At 39.7% G+C, this 26,805-nt stretch overlaps 1 protein-coding gene across 6 annotated transcripts; it reads left to right on the forward strand.

The window, feature by feature from the left end:
* The first annotated feature begins 48 nt into the window (after positions 1-48).
* On the forward strand, positions 49-22,975 carry LRRC42 (leucine rich repeat containing 42). Of its 6 annotated transcripts, none has more exons than XM_054573410.1 (9): positions 49-228; positions 1,543-1,737; positions 5,415-5,901; positions 14,685-14,816; positions 16,231-16,349; positions 17,571-17,659; positions 17,828-17,941; positions 21,260-21,344; positions 22,559-22,975. In XM_054573410.1, exons 3-9 carry the CDS (start codon positions 5,429-5,431, stop codon positions 22,831-22,833), a joined length of 1,287 nt encoding a protein of 428 aa, XP_054429385.1. In that variant the 5' UTR covers positions 49-228; positions 1,543-1,737; positions 5,415-5,428; the 3' UTR covers positions 22,834-22,975. The 6 variants fall into 6 exon arrangements, with proteins under 6 accessions (XP_054429385.1, XP_054429402.1, XP_054429394.1 ...); XM_054573427.1 differs by having other exon boundaries at positions 1,543-1,575; XM_054573419.1 differs by having other exon boundaries at positions 1,617-1,737.
* The last annotated feature ends 3,830 nt before the right edge of the window (positions 22,976-26,805 follow it).

Below are 26,805 nucleotides of genomic sequence, written 5' to 3' on the forward strand. Positions count from 1 at the left end.
GCGCACGCGCGTCTCCCTTGCCCAGCCTACCCTCCCCCCGCCCCTGTCAGCCCCGCGGTCCCACGGCGCTAGGTCGCCCCCGTCCCTTCTCTCCTCCCATCCTTTCTCTGTCCCACCCTTCTTAGCTTTGTGCCTGGGACGCCTAGCCGCTTCCCCTCTCAGCCGCGCCTCTGGAGGAGGGATCCGCCACAGAGGAGCTGCAGCTCGCTGCCCCGGGCAGGGGCACAGGTAGGTGGCGGCCGCGGGCTTGGCCGCCGTACGGAGCCCTGGGCCGCGAGTGGGGGCGGGGGTGGGGTGTGAGTGAGGGGCGGAGAGGGGGAGGGGAAGACCCGGGGAGATGCGGTTGGGGTGTGGTTGGGTTAAAGGTGTGAAGAAGAGGATAAAGGAGTGTCGAAAATGGCTTTGAGCTTGAGGTAGTGGTGCTGGGGTTGGATATGGGGGCGTGTGAGAATTGGGGTTCGGGGCGGTGGGGGAGAAGGGGCCAGGATTTTTGGGTGGACTCAGAGAGTGGGAATTTAGAGAGATGGAGAATTGCAGTGCTTGGGAAGGGGCTTTGAGGAGTGCAAGGAGGAAAGGATATAGGATTGAAATAGGAGAAAGGGTGGGGTCTTGCGGGTAGGGAAGAAAGAAGTTGGGGCTGGGGATTGTGAAGTTGAGCATAGTGAAGCTTGAAGACAGGGGATTTTGAAGGTTGAAGACAGAAAACAAGGAGAGGGAGAGATTTGGGTCCTAGGAGAGGGAATCCCAGAGGGGGGAGGGGTGAATAAATGGTGATGGACAGAATAGATGTTGCCAGGGAATGAGAATGGGTCGGGGGGATGATGTGGGGAAGGCGGGAGACGCTGGTGGAGATGGGATTGGGTCTGAGAGACGGAGACAGATTTCAGAAGGGTCATGAAAGGGTTAGAAGGGCATAAGGTTTGAGGGGCAGGGGCAGAGGAGCTGAGAGTGGGTGAAGGAGGGAGGGGTTAGGATTTTTCCTGTGGAGATTGGATTTCGTGTGTGAAGCTCTAGAGTTAGCAGATAAAGAAACTAAGTCTCAAGATGTGGGGGAGATTGGTTATGTTCCTGGAGGAGAGTAGAGAGCTGGGTATGGTACCATCCTCTGGAGCTTGGGAGAGGAAAGGATATGGGTGAGAAGGCAGGTAGAAAAATGCAAGTTGTAGGATAAAAGAAAAAGAGGAGTTGGAAATTGAATAATGGTTCTGACACAGAACAATGAAGGTAAGATTAGTTAGTTGGTTATTCGTGGTTTGGAACTAGTTTCTGTTCAGGTTTTTATGTTGGAAATTTTCTCAAGAATTCTGCATTTTCAAATTAACCAAGGGTGTCTGCAGCCTTGGGATGAAGGCCATGAGTTGACAGATGTTTTCCTGGTTTTCCTGGTGTGTGGGTGTGGGTAATTTCTGCCCTGGCAGAAAGAAGGGAGGCCTCAATGTAGCTCTGTCCTGGCTCTGTTCCCACCAACCCTTCGCTCAAATGTCCACTGTTTTTTTGTTTTTGTTTTTTCCCTAATCTTCTCCCTGTGTCCCCATCCCCCAGCTTGAGCCAGTGAATACCAGAGGGATCAAACAGGTGGGTGACATTAATTTTTAACATCTTTTTTTATTCTTAAGGCTTATGTCATATTTTTATTCTTGAGAGACAGCATCATGCAGTGGAAAGAGCTTGAACTTTGGAGTAATACAGCCTTGAGATGGAATTCTGGCTCTGCCACTTACTAGCTCTGTTCCTTAAGTAAGTTACTTTATTTCTCTGAGGCTCTTCACCTGTTAAATGGCAATCCTGACCTCAAAGGATTGTGGGAGATAACATGAGGTCATTTAATATAGTACCAAGCACCGTGCTTGGCAACTGGTAGGTGCTTAATAAATGGCAGCTAGCATACCCGCTATCATTATCATCGCTATCTTTACTGATTTTTTTATTACGGGGATTGTTAACATTGCCTACTAAAGTTAGGTGTTTTCTTCTCTTTCTCTTTCCAAACTTACCTCACAATTTTAATCCTGTTTCCTCCTACTCTCCCACTCCCTATCCCAACTTGACTGGAATAGCCATGGTTCTTGCTCAGTAAACTGGCTTTAAGTTCTAAAAAGCCATTATGTTTAGTTATCAGTTGTTTTATTTTGCTTCTTATTCAAAGAGGCTATAGAAAACTGAGTTATTAAAGTAGTAAGGTTATATTTTATTGGCTTGATGAAATGACGTACTTCAGGGTACTGGTTCATTTATGGTGGCCAAATACTAGAACATGCAGTCATGATATTTTTCTGCAATGTTGTATCAGTTACAAAACTGCTTCTCTGTAGGGAGCTGAGAGACTGTTAGAATGCTCCTGTTACTCTGTTGATCTAATATAAAATATAGCTAATGACGATCTACACTGGACATTGTTTTCTTACAGATACTGATTATTTTAGTTTTCCAGTTTGCATGGGTTTTTTGCCATGGTATGTCTCCTGCGGGGGCCCATTTATAATAGACCATCCTGTACAATAGCCAGGCAGAAATAGAAGCCAAGTACAGAAGCTTTGTGTGAAATTTTCTTGCCTTTATGGTTCTTAGCCTTGAAAAGTTTAAATACTAAAGGTTATAATTCTTAGATCATTTTATAGGACCTCACAAATTCTCAGGAAGCTCCTTGTTGGGAGAATGCAAGATACCCAAATTCAATTGTAGAAATCAACGGTCACCAAGATACACTGAACCGAGAATAGAGAGGCCTTGAGGTTTCTGGACAGCTGATGTGGGTGTACTCTTTAGGAAATACTGGATTTATTTTAATTATTTAGAAAGGGAACTAACATCTGATGAGTAATTTAAAGGTAAAATATAGCCAAAACTGTGTCCTTTTTTGAAAATGATCCCTGGAAGCAGAAGCTGCCAGGATTTGGGGCAGCCTGGATTAACATCCTTACTCCTGTCCCGAGCTGCTGTGCCCTCTGCTGGATAGAATCAGACTTTTCTGATTTTTCACTCATAGTAGTGTTCGTTTTACTGCAAAGTTTGTGGAAGGCACTATTGGGGTCCGAGGATTAGGGGTAATACAGGTGGGCAGACCCTGTTTCTTTGCCAGGGGGCTTATAATGTGTTGATCCATTATAATGTGTTATTTTCCATCGAATTTGCCTTTCTATTAAAATCAAGTCATTCCTTTTTAGGATCATTCCTGTTGTTTACTTTCTGATCTGCAAGTAGAATAGGGCTTGAATGTTGAGTCACAGGGATAAAGACCAAAGGGTGTCTGCTCTATCTTCTCATCAAGATTAAAGTCTATGAGGTTGAAGGGCCAGATGCTTGCTTCTACTGGAAGAAGGGCTTAGAATTCTAAGTGAGGCATCTCCTTAGCAGCAGGCTGAATACTAGCAAGGCTATGAGTTTTAAGAGCTGGCACTGTGACAGGAGTTGTTTTTTTTTCTTTTTCCTGGTTTGTAGATTTTTTTTCCCCCTGGTAGTACCAGTAGCAGTATACTCCCATTATCTGCTTTGCTTCTACCACCTGCAGAAGGGTCTGGCAAGTGGGGGAGGAGCTGCAGCTGTTGCCTGGAAGAGGAGCTGGCTCCTAGCAACAGTATCAGCAGGCCCTGCAGCTCAGAGCAGTAAGCCTGTCCCTTTTGAGGTCTCATCCTTCATCTCAGTTGGTTCAGCAAATATCTGTTGAAAGCTTACTCAGTACTAGGCTCTATGTCAGGGCTGGGAAAGAGAAATGAATCAAATAAATACCTTGCCTTCAAAGAGCTCACAACTCTGGGGACATGAGTAAAGGGACAGACATAGTGCATAGTGCTAAGTGCTATACAGAAGGAGCCGTTGGTGCTCTGGGAAAAACCAGGCCTGCACTGGTACAGGGGTTAGGGAAGTTTTCCCAGGAGAGGGATGGTGGCATTAATGATGAGCAGGAATTAGCTGGGTCAGGGAAGCAGAGGAGGGTGTTCCGGCCAAATGGGCAAAGGACAGTGGGACAGCCAGTTTACGTGGGTAGTATTGCATGGCCAGAGCAAGACATAGGGAAATGAGGAGGAAAGGGTGAAGCTCTCAGCTTAAGCAGAGCCCTCTTTTCTCATGTGTTCCACACACATAATTTTCCTTGGTAGAAACGTGGATTATGCTGATGGCCACAAACAGGATCAGCTGTTTGATCTTCAGACACACACCATTTGTGATCACTGACTTGATTGTTTGCTGACACTTTTAAGTGTCATCATAGCTACCTCCTAGCCCTGCATTGATGCAGAAAAAGCTGAGTTGGTTCACTCTAAAAGTCAATGGGAGTCTTTCAGAGATAATAGCTTTTTGACCTATATTATATTAAATTTAACTCTCTTCTTCCTTTAAATTGATGTAGAAATGATAATCAAATATTTTCATGTAATGTAGCAATGTCTTGTGTATTTTAAAATCTCATAGTTCTTCAGGAAAACAAGTGTTCATTCCAGTTAGTGCCTGGGCACAAAACGTCACCCACGTGATCGTACAAATATCCAACTGTTTTTGATACTTTGCCTAACCTCTAACGTGCCCTAGTAGAGCCTTAACAAAAGTGATGCTTCAAGGGCTAGAAGAGCTTTTATTTAGCTCTTGTGATGGCAGTCTTTATTTGTAAATCCAAAAAAAACGTTGTTACTTGTGGTCTTTGTAAGGTTTAGCAAATAAGAAAACCTGAGTTCTGCCAATATCTTCTCAGGGCCAGGTAACATGCCGGAGCACTTTGTTAGGAAGTCTGGTTGAATTAAACATGGACCCTTTTCTCAAGGAGCTCAAACCAGCAGAACACAGACCGAGAAACAAATCAGTAGCAGAACAGTGAGCCAAGTACAACAAAGAAGTGTGAGGAAGGTGCCATGGTAGCAAGGGAATTACCTCATTTCTAGTCTTTATTCTGTGTGCAAACATGGTTTAAAAAACAAATAATAAATTCCAAATGTACTATTCCTAACTTGCAAATCAATAACAATTTTACAGTTTTAATAGCTGCATACAATTCCATGGTATGGATGTATCGTAACTTATTTAATAAGATCCCTGATTTTGGACATTTAGGTTGTTTCCAATTGTGCCAATATCAACTGTGCTTCCATAACTTTTCTTGTAGATGATTCTTTGATGACTTCTGTAATAAACTTCCTTAGGGTGAATTTTAGAAAAAAGATTTGAGCTGGATTTTGAAAGATGAATAGGAGATCACCAAGTAGGCAAGAAAAAGGGGAGGGTAAGAAAGGGCACCCCAGGTAGAGGCAGTAGAAGCAACCTCCAGTGCCGTAATTCGCAGGCAACTGGTAAGCTTCATTTTCCCAAACCTGCCACAGGGCCTGCCTGGTAGGCTAATAAAGCTGTGGGCACAGCGAGATGATGTTACATGTTACAAATGGCATTTTAATTGTATTTGCTTCCCCTGTGCCTTGCTTTTACAGTTGCAAGCAAGGCAATGTCTTACTACCTCAACTCAGAAAACCACCTGGACCCAGGGCCCATCTATGTGAGAGAGAATGGGCAGCTGCACATGGTCAATTTGGCCTTGGATGGCGTCAGGAGTAGCCTGCAGAAGCCAAGGCCTTTCAGACTGTTTCCGAAAGGCTTTTCTGTGGAGCTTTGCATGAACAGGGAAGATGATACTGCACGGAAAGAGAAGACTGATCATTTCATCTTCACATATACCCGTGAGGGGAACCTTCGGTACTCCGCCAAATCCCTCTTCAGCCTGGTCCTGGGCTTCATCTCTGACAATGTTGATCACATTGATTCCCTTATTGGCTTTCCTGAGCAGATTGCTGAAAAGTTGTTCTCTGCTGCTGAAGCCAGACAGAAATTCACAGAGCCTGGTGCAGGGCTGAGAGCTTTACAGAAATTCACGGAGGCCTATGGAAGTCTGGTGCTTTGCTCCCTGTGTTTGCGAAACAGGTGGGTATTCTGATTAGGATATTGAGTATTTTATCAGGTATGTTAATTATGTCACGTCCTGGGGCTTAGTAGGTTTGAGGACTTCCCCCATCAAATAGAACTTCAGTTTTGAACTTTCAGACACAAAAGTGATGGGCCATTTTTGAGAAAAATCACTCACTGTCTGCCTATCGCCCACATTCTCCCAGACAACATATAGCTTTGTTTTTGAAACAATTTAAAAGGATTTTTTGATTGCCATAGCTCCATTAGTTAGAAAACACTCTTCTACCAAATTTTGTAGTAAGAAAAAATGGAAAAGACAAGATGTGATCTGCCAAATCTCTCTTGGTATACTTTTGGGGATGTGAAAATTTGTAACTAGAGTTCTCAGCCCTGTTCCAGTTTTTCAGACCCCTATATACTGAGCATTAGGTAAAAAGAAAGTTACAAAAAAAAATGAGTGGTTAAAATTTCAAGTATCCTAAAATTTGCAAATTTTCAAAGAAGCTCCCAGCACTGACCCCAACATCTGTCTTTCCTAATGGAGCACATGTTTTTTCTTGTGATTTGCCTAGCTCATATACTTTTATGACTTACTAAAATTTTTATTCCACCATCATGTAAAATGACTTTCAAACCATCTACTAATTTAAAAGAAAACTTTTAAAAAATGTACACAGAAAAGAATTTAAAACAAACACAAAAGAGTAGAAAATGAAACGTAAGCCTCCCTCCTTCTCTCTCCTACTTCCTCTCTACAGAGGCAACTACTGTTATCAATTACTTTTATGTCATTCCAGAGATATTCTGTATCTCTGAGATACACATGCATATATAGTTCTCCCCTCAAATGGCAACACACTGCTTACACTGTTGTTTACCTTGCTTTCATCACATATTTTGAAAATTATTTGTCATTGGTACTTGTACATTTTTTAAATAGCTGTATAGTATACCACTATATGAATGTTTTTGTGATTAGAAAATGTGAGCCCTCTGGTCAAGATGGAGGTGTAGGTAGACATGCTTTGCCTCCTTGCGCAACCATAAAAAGAATTAAAACCAGATCTGAAAACTAATAACACCCAGAAGTATCAGAAAATCAAGCTGTATGGAAGTCTGACAACCAAGGATTTAAAGAAGACACATTCATTCAGACAAGTAGGACAGGCGGAGTCATGGAGAGGGGCGGAGAGGCAGTGTGGTGCAGAAAGGCGGCAGCAGTGGAACAAAAAGGAGGGGTATCTTGGGAGGAAAGGATCCCAGCCTCAGGCCAGACCACACAGCCCAGGGTTCCAGCACTGGGAAGATAGATCTCCATTACCTCTGACTGTAAAAATCAGTAGGGGCTGGGGTGGTGAAGAAATTGCCAAATTTTTGCATCACATTCTTAGAAGGTATGCAGACCCACCCACTCCAGGATTCACCACCGGGGCAGCAGATGGAAGGGCGCCAGTCACACACAGGAAGGGGAGTGAAGTGACTAGAAACTGGGTGAGTGCCAGGTCAAACTGCCAGAAGCCAGGCAGCGGCATTGTCACCTCTCTAAGCCCTCTCCACAAAGTCACAAAGTGGTGAAGCAGGTTGCCTGACTCTGACAATTACCTAAGGCTCTGCTCCATACAATTTACAGGTGCCTTTTCTACATAGGCCATGCTATTAAGACAGGGAGTGAAAGCAGCTCTACCTAATACACAGAAACAAACACAGGGAGGCTGCTAAAATGAGGACACAAAGAAATATGGCCCAAATGAAAGAACAGAACAAAGCCCCAGAAAAAGAACTGAGTGAAATGGAGAGAGCCAATCTATCAGATACAAAGTTCAAAACACTGGTTATCAGGATGCTCAGAGAATTCCTTGAGTATAGCAAAAAAATAAAGGAAGAAATGAAGGTTACACTAAGTGAAATAAAGAATAATCCACAGGAAACCAACAGAGAAGGAGAAGATGGGATTCAAACCAATCAATTTGGAACATAAGGAAGAGAGAAACATTCAACAAGAACAAAAAAAAGAAACAAAAATTAAAAAAAAATGAGGATAGGCTTATGAACCTCTGGGTCATCTCCAAAAGTGCCAACATCCGAATCAGAGGGATGCCATGAGGAGAGGAAGAGCAGCAAATTGAAAACTTACTGAAAAAATAATGAAAGAAACCTTCCCTAATTTGGCAAAGGAAATAGACATACAAGGCCAGGAAGCATGGAGAGTCCCAAAGAATTGGACACAAAGAGGAGCACCACACCAAGGCACATCGTAATTAAAATGCCAAAAGACAAAAACAAAGAATCTTAAAAGCAGCAAGAGAAAAGCAGAGTTACCCACAAAGGATTTCCCACAAGACTATCAGCTGATTTCTCAAAAGAAACTTTGCAGGCAAGAAGGGACGGGCAAGAAGTATTCAAAGTGATGAAAAGCAAGGACCTACAACCTAGATTACTGTATCCAGCAAAGCTCTCATTTAGAATAGAAGTGCAGATAAAGTGCTTCCAAGACAAAGTAAAGCTAAAGGAGTTCCTCACCACCAAGCCATTATTATAGGAAATGTTAAAGGGACTTATTTAAGAAAAAGATCAAAATCATGAACATTAAAAAGACAACAAATTCACAACTATCAACTGAATCTAAAAAAATAAAAATTTTTTAAAAAAAGCAAACAAGAACAGGAACAGAATCATAGATATGGAGGTCTTTTGGAGAGTTACCAGCTGAGCGGGGAAGGAGGAGAATGGGGAAATGGTACAGGGATTAAGAAGCATAATTTGTGGGAAGAAAATAGACAGGGGGAAGTTAAGAATAGTATAGGAAATGGAGAAGCCAAAGAACTTTCACGCAAGACCCATGGGCATGAACTAAGGTGAGGGGATTGCTGGAGGGAAGGGGGATACCGGGAAGAGGCGGGCAAAGGGGGGAAAATTGGGGCAACTATAATAGCATAATCAATAAAATATACTTTTAAAAAAACATGTAAAAGCTTACTCTGAAGATATACAAAATCAATATAATCACTAAAACAAGGCTAAACAGAAAGCATGTAATAAAAGAGAAAGTCATACCAGACAGCATTAAGCTAAGATCATATGCTTGAAAAAATAAACAGTCTTCATTTAATTGGCTCATAAGATTAATGTTTTTACCCCAGGCCAAATATTGTACTTTAAAAAGAAAAGACAAACAGATGCAAACAAAAACAGAACTGTGGACTCGTGAACTGTGCAGACACCTTATAAAAACTCTGTCTATGTACTGTGGTCTCAGTTATGGCTGGGCCTGGAACTGCTGCCAGTAGAAAGGAAAAAATGACTTTGCCTAGATGAATAGTCAAGTAATGTTCCATTGCAGCTCATACCTTTGAAATACATTTTACTTTTTAGCCAGGTTATGTTTATTGTAGAAAAATTTAAACAAGAAATAGAATTATGATATACACCTTGTCTTAAAATTATTTTATAAAGGCAATACATACTATTATGGGAAGTACTTGAAACTGTGATATTTAAAAAAAATAGTCCCACCATTCATGGTAATTATTTTCAAATGTGTATCTTTATGCATTTGGAATATACCCTAATGTACATTTTGTATACTTTTTTTTCCCCTCCACTTACCATTATGGCTTAAGTATTACTCATGATAGTGAAAATGCTCTATTTATCTGTGGTGTCTGCACACTGTTCCAGTGGTCAGATTGGATGAGAATAGCACTTATATTCATGTTTGATGAACACATAACTTAGTGTAGCGCTTCTAAAAGATAGCTTATTGATACATATCAAGAGCCGTTAAAAAACATCCACACCATTTACTAGCCCATTAATTCCATTTATTTACAATCTATTTTAATTTCTAATGTAATAATCACATAGAGAAACAAATATTTTTACATAAGAGTGTTCATTATAGTAGTAGTAATAGTGAAACCTGAAAGCTGACTATCCAATAGGAAATTAGTTGAGCAAATTATGGTACGTTCATATGATGAGATATACAACTCTTAAGATAATATTTAAAGAACACTTAAAATGATGTGAAATGTTCGTTATATACTAAGTGAAAAAATAAGGTTACATATATGATCCCAGTTTTATTATTAATGATTTTTATATGTATTGCATATATAGAAAGAAAAAAACTCATTGAAATATAATCTAGATGGTGAGGTTGAAATTGGTTTATTTTTCTTTATAATTTTTCATATTTTCTTAATTTTTTCTCTATAATCTTTTGGTTCATATTGTAGCAATTTCAAATTTTGATGTCTTATTCAGATACTTGTAAGATTTTCAACTGTGATCAAAAACTTCCCTCCTCTTGAATTCCTGAAGGAAAAAGAAGAGGGCAGGAGATCTGGATTTGCATGTGCAATTCAGGGCCGAAGTTGCAGCAGCAAATGTTTTACTAGCACCAAAAGGTTCAGGCCAAAGGGAAAGGGCTTGAGAAAATAATTGAAAATAAGATAATTGGGTAGGTGCAGGGGCTTGCTGTCTTGGGATTGCGTCACAAAGCTGCCTGCCAGAGGAGAGCCAGTATTTTTGCAAATGGGTTCCAACCCTACAAAAGTGTCTCCTCCCTGTGTTAAAACCTGTGATTTTCAATCCTGCTAGTGGTTGCAGGGAGGCAAGTGTGTTTTCTTTACAATATCACCCTGTGTAACTGAAATAATTATAGTAGCTACCATTTAATGAGGGACTTAATAATCTTGAAAAAAAGTAATCATCAGCCCCATTTTCTAGCTGGAGAAATTGAGACTCAGCGAGGATAACTGTGTCACAATCACAGGTAATTAGGGTTGTTAAGAATCAAAATTCATCTCATCCTGAGTTTAGGGGGGAACAAAAAGAATCTAAGCTCAGGTCTCTGATGCTAAAATATGTTTGTACATTCTGTTGCATCTCCACTCCCTGTTTTGAACTTGGGCAAATTAGAAGACTGATTTTGAGCAAGACCTTAGAACTTGTTCTAGGTCAGCCATTTTTAACTGATGTGCGGCCAGAATTTTTAAAAATGCAATACCTGACTGGTTAGTCAGGGGCACTGACCTCTTTTTCCCCTTAGATTGTCAAATAAAAAAATGGCAACAGCTAATACAATAGCTGTCTGATGTGAATGCCCTGTCTTGAATCATAAATATGTAGGTCATATAATAGAGCTTCATCTTATTAGTCATGTCACATAATAAAATTGTGTCTGGTTAATTCTTGGTATTACAAATTTTTATATAGAATTAGTAGCACCTGATTTTTTAAAAAGTCACTTTGGAAGAAAAAGCACAGGTAATTACTGTTGTTATTACTGTAAATAAAAATTATTTTTTGTCAGAAGGGCAAAAAATATTTTTTGGGTGAGCCCCAAAATTTTAGTGATAAGTGTATGTGTACCATGAGGTGAAAAAGGTTGAAGATCATTGTTGAGGATAAACATATAGTCAGGTCTGTGGCTTTGCATGTTGATTTCTCAGCTTTGATTTTTGTAATGTTAATTTTGTCACCTTCTCCAATAACCCTTTTCAGAATTACTAATAATCTTTTGGTTAATTGATCAAAGAATGTGTGTTTTTCTTTCTCTGATTGCTAGTAATCCCCCAAATCCCCATTAACCCATTTCAACTTTGGGATTGTAAAATGGAAAACAGCAGCTTTATTTACAGTGCAGTTAAAATAGTCTGAGTAAATAAGGCTCATTTGTGTACCCAGCTGAGCTCCATCATCAGACAGTTTAGAGGGAACATCAGTGCCCCAGGCCATCTGTACCTAGCAGTCAGGCCAGTGACAACTTCAGTACTCTTACTTTTGTTGGAAGTAGGAAGAAAAGAGTTACAACTTCCCTCTTACTGTCAGATTATTCCATCTTGTTTTTGGTAGTTATGATCCTGCTGACAGAGATGTGAACACTTTTAAGTGTAACCCCCACTAGTCCTATCATACCGTTTTCTCTGTGCAAACATTTAGACATCCATGAGGAAAGTGGCTGAGAAAGGCATGCTTTTGTCACAAGTCTATTTCCCTATTCTTTTAGGATCTTCTCCCTCTGTTTTCTGTCATACCTAATCTCTTTTCATTTTTTCTCACTGACGTCATCTAAAAAAAATGTCTAGGAAGCAGAGTGGAGGCCACAGCCTGGGATGTGGTATGCCTTTTTAAATATATATATTTTATTGATTATGCTATTTACAGCTGTCTCATTTCTTTTTCTCCCTTTTATTCCACTCCACCCTGCACTGCCCCGTCCCTCAGCAGTCCTCCCCGCCTTAGTTTTGTCCATGGGTGGTACATGTAAGTTCTTTGGCTTCTCCATTTCCTATGCTATTCTTAACCGCTCTCTGCCTGTTTTGTACCTATTATTTATAATGCTTATTCCCCCATTCTTCCCTCTCTTCCTCCCCTCTAATCTCCATTTCTATGATTCTGTTACTGTTCTAGTTGTTTGCTTAGTTTTTATTTTTGGGGTGTTTTTTTTTTAGGTTCAGTTGTTGATAGTTGTGAGTTTGTTGTCATTTTACTGTTCATAGTTTTTGATCATCTTTTTCTTAGATAAGTCCCTTTAACATTTCATATAATAAGGGCTTGGTGATGATGAACTCCTTTAACTTGACCTTATTTGGGAAGCACTTTATCTGCCCTTCCAGTCTAAATGATAGCTTTGCTGGATAGAGTAATCTTGGATGTAGGTCTTTTCCTTTCATGACTTTGAGTACTTCTTGCCAGCCCCTTCTTGTCTGCAAGGTTTCTTTTGAGAAATCAGCTGATAGTCTTATGGGAAATCCTTTGTAGGTAACTGTCTCCTTTTCTCTTGCTGCTTTTAAGCTTCTCTCCTTATCTTTAATCTTGGGTAATGTAATTATGACATGATTTGGTATGTCTTTCCTTGGGTCCAACTTTGGAGTTCTGAGCTTCCTGGATCTCCTGGAAGCCTATTTCCTTAGCCAGATTGAGGAAGTTCTCCTTCATTATTTTTTCAAATAAGTTTTCAATTTCCTACTCTCCTTCTCCTTCTGGCACCCCTATGATTTGGATGTTGGAATGTTTAAAGTTGTCACAGAGGTTCCTAAGACTCTCCTCATTTTTCTGAATTCTTGTTTCTTCATTCTGTTCTGGTTGAATGTTTATCTCTTCCTTCTGCTCCAAATCGTTGATTTGAGTCCTGGTTTCCTTCCCTTTACTATTGATTCCCTGTATATTTTTCTATATTTCACTTTGTGTAGCCTTCACTTTTTCCTCCATTTTGCAACCATATTTAACCAATCCAGTGAGCATCCAGATTACCAGTGTTTTGAACTCTGCATCTGATAGGTTGGCTGTCTGTTTATCACTTAGTTCTATTTTTGAACCTTTGATCTGTTTTTTCATTTGGGTCATATTTCTTTGTCTCAGTGTGCCTGTTACACTGGGAGGGGTTAGAGCCTTGTGTTCGCCAGGGTGGGGCAACCCCGGTTGCTGCGTTGTGACTCTGCCTGTAGGGGAGGGATCCTAGAGGGAGCAGTGAAGCTTGCTCAGCTCTCAGCCAGCTTTCAGTCCCTTCCCCTGGTGCCCACAAGCAAATTGGGCTCTTCTGGTGCTGATTCCTGGTTAGGTGGGTTTGTATACGTTCTAGGACCCCATGAGTCTCTCCAACGAACTCTCCTGTGAGGCTGGGAGTTTCTCCTGCCACCACAACCCCCACAGGTTTTTACCTCCAGAGGTTTTGAGGCTTTCTTTTCCCACACTGGAACTCTGGATTATGCAGTCTGTCTCTCTCCCCAGCTGTTCCTCACAGTTTGTCTGCACACAAATGTGGGACTGCCTGGTCCGCCAGTCGCCACCTTGCCTGCCTAGCCCTCCAGCCACCACCTTGCCTGCCTGGCCTTCCAGCCACTGCCTTGCCACACATCCTCTCTGCCCAGGCTGCCCCTCCTACCAGTCTGGGTGAATGTTTTTTCTTTAGTTCCTTGGTTGTCGAACTTCCATACAGTTTGATTTTCTGGAAGTTCTGGTTATTTTTTGTTTTTAAATTTGTTGTCCTTCTTTTGGTTGTGTGAGGAGGCAGAGGGTATCTATCTATACCTCCATCTTGGCCAGAAGTCCCCACAAGTGCCTGGAATGTCTTTCTAATCTTTTTCTCTACAGAGGCCTCCCCAATGCTTCCTGATGACACTTTGGTAAGGTCTTCCAGTGTGATTAATTGGTTGTGTTCACTGGTTTGTCTTAATAACCATCTAAATTAGAGTGAGTCCTCTTAATAGTCATGCTGCACATACTTTCAGGGTAAAGTTAGTGGAATAACAGGAACACAGTGGAGTGAGCAGCTACTCAAACTTGGGTGTGAGTAGAAAAGCTAAAATGTGACCTGCCCAATGTTTCTTGGTATATCCTTGGATGTGAAGATTAGAACCCAGAGTTCTTGGCTCCATTTCAGTTTTTAAACCACAAAATATTGAGCATTAGATAAAAAGCAACCTTAAAGGAATGATTAATTAAAAATTTTTGACTATCCTAAAGTTTGGAAATTCTCTCTTAAGGTCCCAACACCACCAAAGTCTGTCTGTCTGCTAACAAAGCAGATATTTTCTTGTGTGACTTGTCTTTGCTCATATACTTTGATTTACTTATTTATTTAAAAACTTTATTCCACTGCCATGTAAAAAGACTTTCTAGGCATTTACTAATGAAAAAAAATTCAGCCAGTGTCCCCATAGTAATCAGTGAAGTCTGCTTATTACACAGTACTTTGTTCTGATGGAATGTTGAATGAAGCAGAAAGCCATATTTGGTAATTTTTTTAAAAAGGAAAAGAAAAACTGTTGCTTGTTCTCCATACCCCACAGATATCTGGTGATTTCAGAAAAACTTGAGGAGATTAAGTCTTTCCGGGAGTTGACCTGCCTGGATCTTTCCTGTTGCAAGCTTGGAGATGAGCATGAACTTCTAGAACATCTCACCAATGAGGCACTGTCTAGGTATTGCCACCATTTACAGATGAATTGTTTTATTTTTTCAAAGCATGACCTGGCCTGGCTGGGTGGGTCTGTTGGTTGGAGTGTTGTCCCATGCACCAAAATTTGCGAGTTCAGTCCCTGGTCAGTGCACGTACCTAGGTTGCAGGTTGGATCCCTCATCAGGGTGCACAGGGGGCATAAGGGAGAAAACCAATGGATAGTTCTCTCTCACATCAATGTCCGTCTGTCTCTTCTCCCCTTCGCCCCCCGCCTCACTTCCTTTCTCTCTCAAATAAACAAACATATCCTTGGGTGAGGATTAAGAATGCTGATTACTTCCCAGTCCTGTGTTTATTTGCTAATTTTTTTCGTAAAATTTTTCCATTTACTTGGTGGAAGCAATATAGATTGGACAGCTCTTACAAAAGAAAGGCAGTCAGTTGGTTCATTTTTCTGAATAACCTTTATTCATGCAACATGTAGTACTTGAAGCAACCTGGATTGAAAAATGATTTTGGCTTTTGTCTAGTCCTAGTTTATTCTAGCAAGAGATGAGAAGTTACACAATTTTCCATAGTTATCATTTTCTATTTTTAACTATCAGTGAATTATAAACTATTTAAAAAGTAAACTATTAAGGACAACCAAATACATCCTTTTCAAAAGAACCATAGTTTGAAGAAATTACCCAGTTCATACCATTCACAAATAATCTGACTGATCTCAGTCTGGACAGCAGAGAAGAGGCTAAATGGATTCCTTTGTGGTTTCATGAACACCCAGAGGGATAACAGCATTACAAACCTGAGTCTAACCAGCTTCCTGGGGCCTTCCTAGGACAGACACCCACATACTACTCTGTACAAAGGTATTTTTGTGTGAGGTTAGTGAAAGTTCAGATTTCTTGTTGTGTGTGGGACAGTGGAGCACATTAATACACCAGTGTCAGATTAGCTGAATGGATTGGGTTATGAGTATACCTTAAAAGCTCAATCTGGATTTATAAAGCTGGCTAAACTTAGAGGCTTGTTTGCTTTCTCAAAAGAATTCTCATAGGACTTCTTTAGCAGACTTTACTGGCATATTTAGAGTGTATTTAGTTTTTACACAGCATTTTATTAGGAATGTAGCTTTTGTGTTTAACAAGGTATACTCATCTCCTTAATAAAATCCGTTTATCTCATTTCACCATATACCTTTTGTGCCTTCTGCCATCTGAAATTAATACTATATGACACTGTGATCCCTAAAGTAACCCTCACTGAGTAACTGAAATAACACCAAAAGCTCTTTGACTCCATTAAATGCATTAGGGGTGAAATAGCAGGGGATAGAGACTATTTTATATTTTTAAATAAAATTTATGAAAGCATGTTATACCTAGACTTTCTCAAACTCTCTTTAATTAATTTACTTTTGGACTTTGTTTCCTTAGTGTAACTCAGCTCCACCTGAAGGATAATTGTTTATCTGATGCCGGAGTTCGGAAAATGACAGCACCAGTTCGAGTGATGAAAAGAGGCCTTGAAAATCTAACATTGCTAGACCTATCTTGTAAGTTTTATCAGAAATTATAGATTATTAATGTTGGAAGAATGGCCTTAGAAATCATTTAGTTCTTCCCTTCATTTTAGAGGTGATAAATTGAAGGGACTTTCCTAAGTGCCACAGCAAGTTAGTTGGCAGAGCAGGACTAAAGCCAGAGGCTCGTGACTCCTGGCCAAAACCTCTCTGGCATGCTGGCATCTCGTTACGGTAGGAAAAGCCCTTACAGTTTCATCCATGCCACTCGCTATGTGCAGACAGGGCAGCCTTTCATCATATTCATAGCATCTGTAAAGGACATTTGGTTCATCTTTACTTTCTTTGAGTTGCTTTCTGTCATCTAGGTCTTTTTTATCCATGTTTGCTTGTTGGAAATCTGGCTGAATCCACAATTGTGGTAACTTACTCAGGATTAACCAGATACTGATGCCAATGGTAAAACGTTGATAGAGATCATTTACAGTTTAATTGAGCATCCGTTGAATGTATGGCAGGATGGTATGATGTCAAAGTAATAGAAGGAGCAGGGTTTGAGGATACTCCTTGCTCTGCTACTCTTATTAGCAGCTCTGTGCCCTTGGGCAAGTTATTTAACCTCTCTAAACCTTGGTTTTGGTTTATGTAAAATGAAGATGATAATGAATGTCCTGCCTTCCTCCTAGGAAAGTGTATTCATTCAGCATATTTTTTGAGCATCTATGATGTCCCAGGTGCTGTGCTCACGGCCTTGAGGACTCAGTGCTGAATGTAGTAACTCTCTGATGTGAGACAGTAATAATGTAAGAAAGGATTCTGAAACAAATGCAAGTCAGTAAGAGTAATAATAGTCCCTGTGTCTGAGTACCTTTGAAAACCTTTTTAAAATAAATCTTTTTACTTTGGAAGTAAAATGGCCATGCACAAAGTTTAATGAACCATTTTAATACATGTTTATGTACATTGTTTCCATGTGGTTGCAAATTAAACCCTTTGCAATAATACCTGGTTCATTTTTTTCTCTGTTAACCCCCTAGAAAGTTAGAGCTATAAAGGATCTTAGAGATCATCTCTTGAGTGGCTCCTTTATATTAAAGATAGAATAAAGATCCCTATATTTAATTTACTCTGAAAGGCATGTTCATTCCAATATTTTATATTTTGTCACCATTTGGCCTTTTTTCTGACCTTATTGTTGGCATTTTAGCAACAGTTATTTTGTAACTGAATATTACCTATGTTTTTGACACCTAGGTAATCCTGAGATCACAGATGCAGGAATTGGATACCTCTTTTCTTTTAGAAAACTAAACTGCTTAGATATCTCTGGGACGGGGCTTAAGGTAGGACTTTTACTCCCTTCTCTTATTTTTCTACTTTCAGCTTGATATTTTCTTCTGTTAATTGGTGTTTAGAAAGAGATGATATTTATGATGGTATTTATTTTCTACAGAAAGCAAGTATTAATTGACCAAATGTGTGGGCTTCCTGTTCTGTCTTTCCCTCACCAGGACATCAAAGCTGTCAAGCACAAGCTCCAGACCCACATAGGTCTTGTCCACTCCAAAGTGCCTTTGAAGGAATTTGATCACAGTAACTGCAAGACTGAGGGCTGGGCTGACCAGGTACTGCATATTTTTTCATGTACAGTTAATACAGCTTTTCATCTTAATTCTACCATTGTTATTCAACACTTTGAACAAATGTTAATCCTCTTAGTATTGGCTGAATTGTCATCTTCATATCGAATTGGAGACACGGATGGCCTATAACTGACTGAGCTACTTAGGGAAAGGCATTCCATGCCTGTCCTTAAATCTTATGCTCTGGTCACTAGATTATGACTCATCCTTATTGGATCTAAGTGAAAAATGCTATCTTATAAAGATTCCAAGAATAAATGAATTATGGCTAGCTATGAAAAAAGCAGTATGACCCTACTTCAGAAGGACAGATTCTCTTAGTAGTCTAGAAAGAGAGTTAAGTCACACTGATAATGAACGATTCAAATCTGACTCTTCCTCTTTTGGGGGCAAGTTTCTTACATATCAGAGCCTTAGTGAGGAAAAGTTGGTTTTGTCCTTCTCTCACTGAGCATTCCCATTATCATCTTCTTGACTCAACTTTACTTTGACTCTGTGTTGTCGTCTTGATAGTCTCCCTCAACTTCATAAAGTACAGACTTAAGCAGAAAGTCAGAAAGTAACCAAGTATAGAGCACCAATAGATGCCAGTTTGCCTGTGGCTGATGACTTTTTCCTTCAGACACTTTAATAAACCAGTGATTCTTGGTGGAAGCCTAGAGGACTCCCCAAACTATTTTGTTCTGGATGTCTCCTTGGCTGAAGCTGTAATGCATGATGTTGGACCTGTCCAACTGCCTGATTATGGTATCCCCTCCCTATAGGTAAACAGGAAGGGGTGCTGGTGAGACACTGTTTCAGAAGCACTTTGAAGTTGGCCCAGAAAATGCATGCTGAAATAATTATTATAGTGCATTGTCAGGCTCAGTTTGTAACACTGGATGAAACATAGACATAGCCAGTAGTGGACTTAGGGCAGGTAGGTGTGAGATGGTCATACAAAGGCTTGATATAGTTTGGTAGCAGGTGTCATGGTGGAAAGAACATACGTTTTGGAGTCAAAGAGACCTGGGTTTGGGATTCTGGCTTGATAGTCCAGTAGCTATATGATCTAAGGCAACTTCGAGTCTCTGTTTCTTCATCTGTAAAATGCAGAAACCAGGACCTCTCTTGCAGAACTTGGTAAGGGTGAAGTTAAATACCTAGCAGCCTGGCCTGAAAGTAAGCAAACTGGGCTCTGTGCAGCATCATGCCATGCAGCCTCAGCCTCGCCCCTAGGGCTTGGCTGCAGAGCTTTCTCTACTTCTTGTTGATCCCTTATTGAAACTGTTTCAGGCTGACTGTACTCTTCCTGCCTCATTCTCAGCAGATGACAGAAAAAATGAGACTGTCTAACAGGAGTCCCCTTACTTCCCTATCTCTGTCTTAACTTTTCTTCATTTCCTCAACTATATTCTACTTCCCTCCTATCTAAGGGGAACAGGGACGCTACTTTATTCCAGAAATAAGCCTTTTAGGGTTTGTTGGTTTTTGGTGGTTTTTTTTTTTCAGTTCTATTCCCTAAGATCACCAGCTTTTTCTGTAGTTGTACTAACACTTATTTCCCTCTCCTGCCCCACCACTGCATCTTCAGTCTCACCCTATGTTGGCTATTTTCTTTCTGTGTATAAACATACTTGATATACTCTTAGTCTGACATATTCCTCATTCCCCAGGAGGACTGTGAATTGTTTGTTATTATCTATCTCTCCCACATCTTCATTGCCTCCTCAGTTCTTAATCTTTTGTAATCTAGGTCTGGCCTCCACTTCCCTACTGCAGGTGTTCTCTTGAAGGTAATGTGTGATCTCATTTTCACCTGTGTTGGCTTTTCTGCAGCATTGATGTAACAGGCCTGCCTTACACCTTTTCTCTCTCAGCCTTTTTCCTGGCTCTTCCCTAATTTTTTCACAACTCCACCTAGCTCTTGCAGATTCCTCACCTCTTTGCTGATACCTCCCCTCTCGCTCCTGGTGATCTTAACTGTTCTCAGAGCCTTCCCTGTCCCTGTGGGAATGATTCCACCTTCTCTCACACACTAGGCCCATTCCTAAATATCACCCATAAATCTCCACTTGGCTCCTCAGGTTCAGCTTGTCCAGAACCTATTTTCTTTTTCCCTGTACCCAAGCTCTTCCTATTGACATTATTGTTTCTTAGTGGAAGCACTGTTTTCCCAGTTGCCCACTGAGTCACCAGATTCAGGTGATCTGTCTGCATTTTCCATAATCAGGAAAGTATTGTAGAAGGGATGAAAACTGGTATTTATTGAGTATTTTTTGTGTGCCAGTCATTGTGCTCCACCCTTCAGCTATGTTATTTCATTTAACAGATGAAGAAATTGAGACTCAGAAATTAAATCACTTGCCAAGGGTCCCCTGGCTAGTAAGCAGTAGAGCCAACTCTGGAACTGTATTCTTAAGTTATGTTGTGCTGCGTCTGTGTCCTGAAAATGTTTTTCTTTATGATCATTCATTGCATACCATAATGAAAAATACTAAATTTAGTTCTTCTTTCTCATGGTATATGTGAAGTAATCATTTATTTGTACCTTATACTTGGCCAGATTTCCAAAAGAGTTTGTAGTAGCTTATAATAAAATTGCAATTGTAATGGTTTTAAAAATGGAAGCTGATTATGAAGTATCGTGAGAATATGGAAATTTGGACATTTTATACCCAGCTTAAGTAATAGTTAATGTATTTTAAGGCATGAGAGAGGTTGTGTGTGAATAGCAATCACTAAGATTGTATTTTTTTCTAGATTTTTAAAAAATCCAATTTATTTATTTTTAGAGAAGGGGAAGGGAGGGAGAAAAAAAGGGAGAGGAACATCAATGTGAGAGAGAAACTTTGATCAGTTGCCTCTCACATGCCCCAAACCAGGAACCTGGCCTCAGCCCAGGCTTGTGCCCTGACCGGATACTTAACTGGTGACCTTTCGGTTTGTGGGGTTTGCAGTACGATGCTCAACCCCCGAGCCATACCAGTCAGGGCATGACTGAGGTTTTAAATTTTAGTATTTAGTTTAAGGAAATGCCATTTATTTTTAGCCTAGAATAGAGATGAAAATTGGGAGTAGACTTTATAGGTTTTTCCTGAGGAATACAAATACACACACCCAACATATTTATATTTTAACTCCTGCATTAAAACAGAAAATCCAGGCTTCACTTGATTCTTATTCTTATCACCAATCACCTGAAGTAAGAGTACCACAGGGGTCTGTGTTTATGGAAAGAGAATGAAGAGGAACAAGGAGGGTTTGAGATTAAAAGCTTGAAATTTTGTTCAGATTCAAATCTTTCCAAATGTGTTTTAGATTGTTCTGCAGTGGGAGCGCGTGACTTCGGAAGCTGTGAAGCCAAGAGAAACCTTAGAACCTCGAAAGGCAGCTCAGCACTTCTGTGAGACATCCCTTTTCCTTTGGAATTTTTGCCTTTATGTTTTTGCGCCCTTAAAGCAGTTAGCTTATTTTCACAAAGTAGGAAACTTAATAGTGATAGTACTGACTTAATTAGATCATAAGAATTGTCTTCTCTCAACATGCCTTACAGTGTAAGTCCACACTTAGCTTTGAGCATGAGTACCAAGAAAATAGCTTATTAAATTTATGTATGTATTTATATTGCATCTTGTTCCAAAAATGACTTATAATGGCACAAAAGTAGATACATAACAGAAGATTAAAAAGGAATTAAGTGTAGCCAAAAGGTAGGAGCAACTCAAGTGCCCATCAACAGATGAATGGTAAACAAAATGTATTATTTACATACAATGGAATATTATTCAGCCTTAAAAAGGAGGGAAATTTTAACACACGCTTTAACATGGTTGAAACTTGAAGACATCATGCTAAGTGAAATAAACCAGTAAAAAAATAGACAAATATTGAATGACTCTTCCTTAGGGGCTCCTAGAATAGTCAAGTTCATAGAGGCAGAGAGTAGAAAGGTGGTTGTCAGGGACTGGGGAAGGGGGTACAGGGAGTTACTGTTTAATAGGTTGGAGTTTCAGTTTTGCAGGATGAAAAAGTTACGGAGATGGATGGTGGTAATGGTTGCATAACAGTGTGAATGTACTTAATGCTACAGAACTATATACTTAAAAATGGTTAAATGGTAAATTTATTTATGTATATTTTTCCATAAGTTTTAAAAAATGAGGTTAAGTGATAAAGTGAATGAAGAATAAAGGTAACAAAATAAGTGGTGAGGGCTTACTAAGAAAAAATATAATGTATCATCTGCTAGAGTTGTGCCATAAATCTGGCTCATAGAATACAGTCAAGTCCAAATTTTGAATAGTAATAACTAATATTATTTTAGCTTTTACTGTGTGCCAAGCATTGTCCTAAGCACTTTATGTACATTATTTCATTTATTTTCACATCACCCTTATGAAATAGGTTTTATATCCCAATAAAGATGAGAAAACTGAATCTCAAGTCACTTGGCCAAGGTCTCTTATCCATGAAGTGGCTCATACATGCCTTCATCCTGTGCTAGTCCATATGCCACTGTTACTTTATAGGGACTCAAAAGGGAATAAAAATAATCCAGATATCACTCTGTTTAGGCCATTGTCGTTTTCTCTGGATCACCCTCTGTCATTCTTACAGATGGGAAGCGGACTCGAACAGAAACCCCAGTGAAGTGTCCCCTGGCAGACACCCACATGAGCTCTTCTGAGAAACTCCAGTTCTACAGAGAGAAAGCCTCAGACTGCCATGGACCATTGTTGAAACATGAAGCTATCTCAAGCCAGGAGTCAAAGAAGAGCAAGAAGAGAGGTTTTGAGGAGCCAGAAAAGGAACAGAGTAATTCTTCACAGTCTTCAAAGCAGAAATATGTGTGTCTTGCTGTGGAAGACTGGGACCTGTTAAATTCCTATTGATTGGCAGAAATTGACCTTTTTTCTCCCAAACTCTAATGTATGAGGAAAGGGGGCTGCTGTTTTCCTTTTTGTTTGAATTTACCTATGACATTAGTATAGCAAGCAGATATTTCTACTTTTGTGGTGAGGGAGGGGAATGGAATGGAAGTATGTAATAATTTCTAATGTATATTTTCAATACATAGTAATTTTTTCAAATAAACATTTTTTGCTGTCTTTAAGTTCTGCTTATGAAATATGGACTGAAGCCACAGGAAATAATGCTTTGGTTAGAGATGAAAGGCCATCTGAAATAATAAGGCAGTTTAGCATTTGTTACTACTCCATTTTGGCCCAGCCAATTATATATACAGGGTCTAGCACAAAAAAAAATGCTCCCTTTTTATTACAAAATCATAAGCATGTAATTCTGTAACATAACAATATCACACTCAAGCACACCATATGACATTTTAGGTGAAACTTCAAATTAAAACTATAAATTATTATACCCATATTATTACCCTACCGATCACACTCAAACAGGCGTTACTTCTGCTGGACCCTGTATGTGGCTACTATATTGAATGCCTTCTATGAGCCATGCCCTGTCCTCCATGGAAGAAAGATGTTAGACCCAATTTAGGGTTTAGAAAACTCAGCCTCAAGCTAAATGAGTTGTTCAAGGTCAGAGAGCTTGTAAGTGACAGAACCAGAATATATACTTTGGTCCAACTCTAAAGCCTACTCTGTTACAATGTCTTTTAAATAATAGTTACCACTGCCCAGACTAGGTAGCTTGGTTGGAATGTCGTCTTGATACACCAAGGTTGTGGGTTCGATCCCTAGTCAAGGCACACACAAGAAGCAACCAATGAATGCATAAATACATGGAACAAGAAGTTGATGTTTCTCAATTTTTTAACAATCCCACCTACTATGTGTATAAAGTAAAGCACTAGGAATCTTTACTGGAGTTCTACAAAGTAAGTATAATCACCCCTATTTGACGGATGAGGAAACTGAGACTAAAAACTTGCTTGGACCAATGCTCCTCAAACTTTATTGTGCATGCAAATCACCCAGGAGTCTTGTTAAAATGCAGATTCTGATTTAGTAGGTGTGAAGTTCAGCATTTGTAACAAGTTTCCAGATGATCCCAGTGCTGCTACTTTGTGGGCTACACTTTGAGTACCAAGGCTTTAGAACTTCACTGTCTAACATGGTAGACCCTAGTCACTTATGGCCATTGAACACTTGAAACATGGCTAGTCCAAATTGAGATGTGCAGTAAAATACACACTGGATATCAGGCATCAAATACATAAGTGAAAGATACATGCATTTTGAACTTCCGTTTGCATCCCCACATGTGCATGCTTACTTTCAGCTAGTCTGCCAAAGACCCCCTGAGCGCCAACCTCAGGCCCCAGTGCGGCCCCGTTTTCTCTCCAATAAGATGAAAGAAACCATCATGAAGCAAGAGAAATTTGCCAAACTGCAGGTACAAGTGTGCATAGGTGGGCAAGGCACTGCTCATAGAAAGGAGGAGGTTCACAGAACAGCTACAACAGAAAAAATAAAGCTAGTTCTTAAGGATGTTAGGGGTAAACAATATCTCTGGTATAGAAGAGGTAAATATGTTCACAAACCGAGGAAAAGTGATCCACTTTAATAACCCTAAAGTTCAGGCATCTCTGGCAGCGAACACTTTCACTATTACAAGCCATGCTGAGACAAAGCAACTGACAGAAATGCTACCAGAATCTTCAATCAGCTTGGTGCAGACAGTCTGACTAGTTTAAGGAGACTAGCTGAAGCTCTGCCCAAACAATCTGTGGATGGAAAAGCACCACTTGCTACAGGAGAGGAGGATGATGGTGAAGTTCCAGATCTTGTGGAGAATTTTGATGATGCTTCCAAGAATGAAACGAGTCAACTTCTGAAGATATATTCTTCTATATTCTATATTATGCCTGCTTTTTCCAATTTTGTTTATGGATCTGATAAAATCCAGATCTCTAATATTTTTAAGCCCTTGGACACTGCAGCTCTTTCTGGTTTTTGCTTACACACAAGTCGTTTTTGCAGTTAATTAAGCTGAAGAAGCCTGAGAATTAAGGTTGAAACCAAGGTTAAAAAAAGAAAGATACCTACATTTTTAAGTATTGATTACATATTAAAATGGTAATTTGGGGATTAAAAATAATTAGGCCTGTTTTAATTTTTCTAATGTGGTTGCTAAGAAACTTAACATGGCTTGCATTTATGATTTGCATTATATTTCCACTGGACGGTGCTCTTCTAGACCATATTCCATCCTTAAAAAGCAGCTTAAAGCAAGACCTCCTGGCAAGTAAAAGGAAGGGAGAATTACCTTAAGGAATGCTCTAGAGCAGGGGTGTTCAACCTTTTGGCATCCCTGGGCCACACTGGAAGAGAGGTGTCTTGGGAAGCACATTAAATATATTGTGACATGAAATCACAAAAAGAATCATATTGTTTTAAGTAAATTTATGATTTTCTGTTGGGCTGCACTCATAGCCATCCTGAAATGTATGTGGCCCGAAGGCGGCAGGTTGGACACCCCTTCTAGAGTTAACTTAAGATTTTAGTAAAGATAGATGTTAGAGCTGATAGGTATTTGCTATTCAGAGCTAGGCAAAGTACCAGCCTGTTGCCCAGGTTCATATCAAAAGCCCCGATTTGTGAAATTTATAAAATGAAAAAGGCAGTGTAGACAGTTTTCTTTGTAGAAATAAAGTTGAGTTTTAAAATGTTATTTGGGTAGGCAGTAGCACACCTTGCCAAATTCTTGGTACAGATAAACACCTTATCAAACTTGGCATATATTATTAGTCAAACTTAAGTCTAATTTGATCACCCCCCACTACCAACAGCTCCATGCTGGAGTTGCAGCACCATGCCAGAAAGTGACATCTGGAATGACTTTTTAAACATCCCACCTGTTCAGATCATTTTGGAAGGCAAATCTTCATTCAAAGCAACTTCTGATTTCTTCTTTTATAAACATAGTTTACTTTTAGAGCTAAAGTTTCATTTTCTTTAATCCTTTTTTTCTTTTGAGAATCTCATTTTCCTCTGCTGGTGATTCCCTTAAGTAAATATTCCTTGTTTGATATGAACAATTCACTTTAATCATTCAAATGGAGTTATGAAAGTCTAGGCTTTGTTTTAATGATTGAGATGAAAGTCAAGAATTTATGACTGGCACAAAATAGATGAGGTGATTTGTCTGTGTGTGTTTAACTTACATGTGAGGATGAGTTATTTTAAATTACAATTTCTTATTTCTTAGAATTTACTTGCCTACTTATGAACTTGGGGCAAATGACTCAATTCTGTTAATCCTCAATTTACCTCTTTAAAACTAGGCCACCTAGTCATGCTTACGAGAATGAATAAATCAGTGTTTCTCAAAAGTATGGTGTCTAGACCTCTGCCCCAGAGTCTCCTGGGGTGTTTGTTAAAATGAAAATTCCTGGACCCACCCGTGTGCAGTGAATCAGAATCTTCCATTTTGTTAGAATTACATAAGATTCTGACAGTAGGTCAAGTTTTCTTCTCATACATTCATTCAAAATTTGCTGAGCTATTAATTTGGGAAACTATATATTGAACATTTAATATATGCCAGGTACCAGGGATTCAGCAGTGAACAAGATAAGATAGTCTTTGCCTTCAAAGAGCTTACATCGGGCATGGGGGATGGGGTGAGACAGACTAAGAAGTAAGTAAATAGGACAGTAAGTCAGTAAGCTAAGTTCACATAGTGATAAGTACTTTAAAGAAAGTAGAACAGGGTAATGGGATATTGGGGGATGGGGAGAATTTAGATTTGTAAATTAACTTAGAGGGCTACAGAAGGCATCTCTGAGGACGTGATATTTGAGTTGAGAGGTATGATAATAAGGAGGTAATCATACTGGGTGAATAGAGTCTCAGGGAAGGAAAACAATCTGAGATAGTTGG

The sequence above is a fragment of the Pteronotus mesoamericanus genome, unplaced genomic scaffold (genome assembly GCF_021234165.1).
Source record: "Pteronotus mesoamericanus isolate MK-2021 breed Mesoamerican mustached bat unplaced genomic scaffold, CSHL_Meso_final contig_105, whole genome shotgun sequence".
Lineage (NCBI taxonomy): Eukaryota > Metazoa > Chordata > Mammalia > Chiroptera > Mormoopidae > Pteronotus > Pteronotus mesoamericanus.

Excerpts from the sequence above, each read along its gene's own strand:
- LRRC42 (XM_054573410.1), top strand. The coding sequence starts at position 5,429 with ATGTCTTACTACCTCAACTCAGAAAACCACCTGGACCCAGGGCCCATC. Across the intron at positions 17,660-17,827 it reads TCTCTGGGACGGGGCTTAAG|GACATCAAAGCTGTCAAGCA; the intron begins GTAGGACTTTTA and ends TTCCCTCACCAG. Across the intron at positions 17,942-21,259 it reads CTGAGGGCTGGGCTGACCAG|ATTGTTCTGCAGTGGGAGCG; the intron begins GTACTGCATATT and ends AATGTGTTTTAG.